The following is a 6,803-nucleotide window of genomic DNA, read 5'->3' on the forward strand; positions in this document are numbered from 1 at the left end:
TGCAAATGTGAAACTATCTTTTAAGGCTTATTGGTCCGACCAGTGACATTTAGAAATCTCCATTCTGAATGAGCAGAACGACAACTCTTGTGAATTTGTTTTTCCAACAATAACTTTTCATTCCTATACAACAAACCTGAGTAGCAGCACTCAGAGACAGAGACATTGCTGCAGACTTATTTAGAAACAGGCTGATGCAACTGCTGCTTGGATGTAGTGTTGGATCGCTGAAGTGAATGATTCATGATCCTGACATTCTGGACAATACTGCTCACACGTTTGTCAGTATTTTGATGAAAGACAGTAGTTACCTCAGGAATGGTTCTTATTCACTGCAGTTTATGTCTACACAGAGTCTGTTCTTATGGAGATATAAAACACAAAAGACTGATTTCTCTACAGCAGTAGGGGAGGTTATTATTTACCGCTATGTATTTGTCACTAGATTTATGTATGCTTGTCCTTTGTGTGACATCAGGAAAGTACCGTGAATACTAGGTCTACCTCTTGCTCTACTGTTTCTCCTCACAGTTATATCAGTGCTACCTCTGCAACAGCTGCAGGTGCTTCTTTATGAGTCCGTGCTCCTGTGACAGAAGCCTTAAGCTCTGTGGATTTAACGGCTTACAGTTTTTACAGTTCACACCCACTGAGCCATTTATGTAATATTCAAATCTGAAAATCAACTAGTGGCTCACGTGCAACGTTACCTGGCACGATGACGCCAAAATCAGTGAGAAAAGAAACCTGGTGGCCTCTTTTAACGTGTCTCCCCTGAGACACCTCTTCACCTCTTCTCATTACAGGAGCCCCATTGGCTGGATGGATTTCAGTGCAGGAGCCAATCCTGGAGCGCCTAACAGCATGACATGCCTTTTTAACTTTATTGATCAAAAATGTTTCCCTGCACATCCCCCCCATAGAGGGGAGCAGAGAGGTAGAGGGTGCAGACAGTGCAGCAACCCTCCCCCGCAAGAAGCTTGATCCAGACATCTGCTGGATCCAGAGGTGATCACAGAAGGCCATAACTTCAGCACTTTTGCAGGTAGGGACTGACTGTGCTAAAGATTAAACACTTTCACTTAACGGGGCCACAGCCTGCAACTTCAACATTTGAATAAAAACTGAGAAGGTTCCTTATAATTCGGAGTGAAACTGTTAAATACAGCAGCTTTAATTCAACATCCATCTTTTAAGTATTAGAAAAGAACATTTCAAGCTCTCAATTGTTTGGTTCTATCGCTTTAGTAACTATTATCATATTGTGAAAAAAGTTTTATTTTTCTTCACTAATCCCTGAAACGTTCCATTACAGCTTGTCCTCAATCCTTTCTATTGTCTTGGTATCAGTGAATTCAATAAAAGCTCCCTCTTTGTTCCAAGTGCATTATCTTCTCATGGTTTTCCATATCTAAGAGTTAGCTGGAAAGCTCTTGACAAAACCAGAGACACAGGAATCAGCTGAAGACTAGTTGGATCATAATTTTACAGTATGATACCAGAAGTTCGACCTGCTAAGAGAGTTCTGTTGCATTCTCTGTAAATATTGTTTCTGTTTGCCCTCAGGACGTACAGAGAGGTCTGTTGTTTATTTTGTATTTCATATGTTATGTTTTTTTCTTTTGCTGTACTGACTGGAGGTCACTCTAAAATTTCATTGTACGTGTTACAGTGAGAATAAAGGATCATCTTATCTTATCTTATTTTATCTTAAATATCATTTTGAGCTGCTTGTACTTAGCTTCAGTGCTGCAGTATTACATGACTTTCTATTTCTGCTCCTCTACAATTACAACTGTACTTTACTTTGCCACATTTATCTGAAAATTACTGCTTACTGTGAACAGTTTATATAATATGACATATGCTATTATGCTATGTAAAATGTTTGAGATTGAAGTATATAACAGTGAACAGTATAATACAGTGAAAATAAGCTCTACTTAGTAAAATACTACTTTCACATAAATACATTAGTAACAATAATATATTAAATCACATAGGTTGTATATGTGAAGTGCATTTTTCTGTACTTAAGTAGCATTTTAAATTCATAACCTTTACTTGTAATGTGGTAATTTTACATCACTGTACTGCTACTTCTACCTAAGTAAATGATCTTAGTATTTCTACAAACCTGGGCACTGGCACATTAATCTATGGCACAGAGTCATTAAGACATTAAATCATTCATACCTATATTTTGCAATAAAATAGCATGACATGCTGATGGCAAGGCAGCCTGACAAAATCTTTCTAGAGTCATTTAAAGATGTTCATCCTTCTAGGAAATTTGTCACATTAAGAACTGAGAGGGACCTGAGGTTTCTGCCATAATCATTGGACTTGGCTGTTTTCTCAGTTGTAAACATCTGAAGGAAAAGAAAGAAGGTGTGGAAAGAAGGAGGTACACGAACATGTCTCCTCCCTTCCAACTTTTACAGTGTATTGCTAATTGGCTTATGTGAGGGCCCACTCTTTGTACTTTTACAGGGTAACTTTAAGGAGGCCCCCAGTAGTAATAGTTGGTTTCAAAGCCTAACTGAGCATGTGTAGTTGTGCGTGGAGAAGGAGGAGGAGAAGAAGGGGGGTAGGGGGGCATCCAATCTGCATTGTGCTGGCTGTGCCAGGGCGCCAGAACCCCAGCACCTGCTGTGTTTCACCCAGGGGCTTATTAGTAGGTCAGTGTTTTCCCTGATGTTCAAGGAAAGCACAACATCTGCTCCTAGTCTGCTAATGCATCTGCTGCTTGTGTTTTACAGAGTTTCTGGGAGCTGTTCCAGTGGAGCAGCACAGGGAGGAGCAAGGTGAAGACCAGTGCTGTGGCATGTAGGACACATTGGGCATTTTAGTCACCTAAATCACAGACATTTAAAGGAAGATACAGGTTATAAATCTGCATCATCTACCTTAGCACAACATAAACTGTATGCTTACAAGTGGTGATCACAATAACATACTGTGTCCAATGTGGAGCTGAGGCAACTGAAAAGTGACAAAATAACCAGCAAGCAATTCTGATAATCAATTAATTTAATAATGTTTGATGACAAAATACCATCCATTTGGTGGTTGTAGCTTCTCAACTGTGAAGATGTCCTGCTTTTCTAAGAATCATATGACACTAAATTAAAAACCTAGCATTTTAAACAATTCATCTTTGGGAACTTGTGTTATGTATGTTAAATATTTACTTTATGCTGATTACTCAGAAAGTATTCATTAGGTCAATTGATAATCAAAGTAATTGGTGGTTGCAGCTCAAATCCAATCCAGTAACCCTGCAACAAATTGATCTGCAAGTGTTATAAAGATGCATTTCTGTTAGCAGTGTCTTAGAGAGGAGTCAGTTCAACTCTATGGCTGCTTCGTAAGAGTCAGTTCTGAGGAGACACATCAAGAGGAGCACCAGACAAATACCAGAGGCCATCCTGTACATCTTATCCACAGATAAAACTCATCTAGTCAGAAACAGAAAACACTGGAAGAAAACACCTTTTAAACATACATAAAAAACCAAAACGCCCGTAGTTTCAGCCCATATATCTTTTTAGATCATACAGGAGCGGTTTGGCATTTTGGCAAACACATACAGGTAACTGCAGCTTGTTTGTTTAGTTAAAGAAGGAAACAAGGGAAACAGCTACAAGCCATGGCAGCATAATCTCTCATATAACAGCTCATGTACACTTTGTTTTGTCTACAAATTAAACAAAATTAGATAGATAGATAGAGAACTTGCTGCTGGTAGGCAGACTTTGTTACAGACAGAGCCAGGCCAGCTATGTCTTCCTGTTAAGCATAAGCAAATAAACAGATTTCTCAAAATGTCAAACTGTTCCTTTGATAAATTCATAAATATTTATTATTTTCTCTGATGTTGCAAGTGGAATATCTTAAAGTGGAGCAAATTTTCACAGTTAGACAGATCAAAAAACAAACATATCAAATAAATACTGTATGCCAACACGTCATAGAATTACAAAAGAACATGATCAAGTATGCAACATAACTAAGGATCGCTCGTCTGTGCCTAGAAATAGTGACATCAATATAAGGACCTAATACATGTTTTTTATTCATCCTTTGTATTTATCTATTCAGTTTCACTACATCCACTAGGAATTGTTAAATCTGCACAGAATTTGGTTAACATTTCTCCTCCCCTCGGTGGCTTCAGTGTCCAATGATGTCCAATTTGAGGGCACAGCTGGTCTGAAGACCCACAGCAGAAGGAACGCCCAGGTCTTGGCTGTGCCCCAGTTCTCACGCCTGCCGAACTTCTGGGGATGGTATAAGTACTTTGTGGACACTCACAACCAGGAGGGAGTGAGTGGAGTTTGTGAATATGAATTATTCAGTTTCTCCCACCCATAATTATAAAACACTTTCTTCTTTTAAAACAGAGGCAACAATTTGCATCACTAGACTGCTTTTAAGGACAATTTTAAAGTAGATTTAACAGGTTCCCTATTTTTCATAATGATAAATTCTTTATTGTTCAGTCTGTGATTATATAAGAGAATTAATATACCATTACCCTCTTATTATGCTGAGATACTTTTGGATGCAGCTCACGTTCCAGCATGTATTCTTAGTGCCAGTGTGAGCTCTCTGGTTTAAGAGTCAGGCTGGATGGTTTGAGTAGTAACGATTTGTATGAATCTATCACATCTGAATTCTTTTAATTTTATTTTCAGTTTAATTCTGCTCATTTTACCACATAAATCATTTTGGATCAGAGCAGATTAACGTGATTTTGCCTCTTTTTCATCCGGCTGTTCAGGTTGAAGATCTGGATCGCCTGTACAGGGCTTACCTGCAGAACATGCACACGTCAGAGGAGAGGCCCACCTTCAATCACTATCTCAAGCACCTCAGTGAAATCTACAAAGCCTGTGCTGATTCTGATGATCCAGAGTGTATTCCAGAGTCCACCAGCAAGCCAAAGGCTGCAGTGGTGATGCCTGTGCACATTAAGTCTGCTGCTGTCATGCTGTGCAATCCCGACATCGACCCCTACTAGCTCTTCCCCCTCGTGCCCAGGGCTGCAGCCCCAGAGTCTGAGTCTGCTCCAGCTCCAGCCAAGGTGCCAGCTTCTATCCTCACCCCTGTGCTGCCCAGACCCCTGAAGAGCCCCACTGGATTTTACTCCTACACACCTGTTCTGGAGCCCTTCCTCAGCACCGAGCAGAGGACTGAGCTGCTGCAGATCTGCAACCCTGAAGATGTGGAATGTCTGCAGTATCACCTGAGGGCAGCTTATGGCTACCGCCCGGCCTTTGGTCCCGCCCACCCCATGCTGCACTCAAATGTGACCCCAAGGACCCCTACTGCATGCTGGTCCTGATCCAGCAGACCCCCACCAGCCTCTACCATTTGCTGTACCCCAACTGTGACCCAGCAGCTGATCCTCTGTGTCTGACCAACATCGCTGCTCGTGCTCCCCTTGCTGCTGAGGAAGCCCCTAAAGAGCAACATTGCAACCCTCTGTTTGATCCGGGCTGCAACCAACTGACTGCCACCAAGATGTCCGGCCTCACCAAGCCCATCTACTAGGATTGCATAATTTAGTTTTCTGACTTATCTAGTGTAACCTTGCTTGTTGAATTGTCTCTTTCTTGTCATTTTTGTTAAGTGATATAGTGAAATTAAATGGGTGTTGCATAATGTGGTCACTCGCTATCTTCACTCTGCTTTGCATCTGTTTTGAACCAAAATTACAAATTAATCACTCAATCAACCAGGTCCACAAGCATTTGTGGCAAAACCAAGTAAAGCTATGACTGCTTTGTGCGCTATGACATCTGACCCTGAGGCCAAAGCCGACATCAAGGCTCCAACCAGGCCTTTCTGCCATCCTTTTGACCCCATTTGTGGCAAGTTTGCTTTACCACCCAGCACTGAGGTCCTGAAGCCTTGTGAGGATGGCATAATCCTACCTGACCCTGATTGCAACCCAGATTACAACTACAACTGCTGCCTACGATGTGCTGAGCTCATCAGTGCTAGGGAGAAAGCTGCCAAAGAAGCTGCTGTCCCATAGTCTGCAGCCCTACATTTTCAAGACTTCTTCAAGGGCATCGTGAGCAGGTACAAGTAGATTTCAGAAATAAGTGACACCATATGAACATCTAACTGGAAGAGACAGAGCTCACGCTACAGTCTCTAATCATTATGGATCAAAACCCTCTACAATTCATCAATTCTAATTCAAAGCTATCAAATCAGTCAGAAAATATTACAGCTTCTACCTGATTTCCCCACAGGCTTTATAATGCAAGTCTGTTTACAAAGGGCACTTAAAGAAGGCCAAGCAACACAGAACATTATGTTAAATGTGGATTAAATACTTCAAGTATGCTTGTTTGTAGAAAAGGGTCGTATGTATGGATGTGTGACAGAGTAGGGGAAGTTTGAGTTTGTGTCACTGGGAAAGAATTGATCTCTGTTGTACTTTCTTTTTATCCTTATTTGATGCTGTTTTTCACCATTTGCTGTAAATATAAACTTCATAATGCATCACATCTTTAGTTTTTGTGAAGTTCTAAATTTAAAAAAGGATTTGAACAACTTTCACTTCTGACACTTCTGCTAGGTAAGTATAAAACCCCATGATGACAACAGTAAAACACTACTACTTACAAATGTTTAGGTTTTTTTGGGAGGAGCCTGCTTTGTAAATTTTCACAGTATTTCAGCATATCACTCACTAGCTGTTGCAACATGTGCAGCAGTTGAGCCTGTGCGCCAGCTCCACTGCTATAAAAATTTCTTTTTTTTTTGCTTCATCTGACACATAA

The 6,803-nt window shown here is 40.7% G+C and overlaps 1 protein-coding gene across 1 annotated transcript; it reads left to right on the forward strand.

Annotated features, from left to right (window-relative positions):
- The first annotated feature begins 718 nt into the window (after positions 1-718).
- LOC109955413 (uncharacterized) lies at positions 719-6,504 on the forward strand. The gene is given in 6 exon segments (XM_074527626.1): positions 719-733; positions 1,009-1,045; positions 2,763-2,807; positions 4,181-4,329; positions 4,787-5,288; positions 5,291-6,504. Coding segments are annotated over 6 exon segments (1,017 nt in total). The 3' UTR covers positions 5,560-6,504.
- Positions 6,505-6,803: the final 299 nt, after the last annotated feature.

This window comes from Monopterus albus, unplaced genomic scaffold (genome assembly GCF_001952655.1).
Source record: "Monopterus albus unplaced genomic scaffold, M_albus_1.0 scaffold14.1, whole genome shotgun sequence".
Lineage (NCBI taxonomy): Eukaryota > Metazoa > Chordata > Actinopteri > Synbranchiformes > Synbranchidae > Monopterus > Monopterus albus.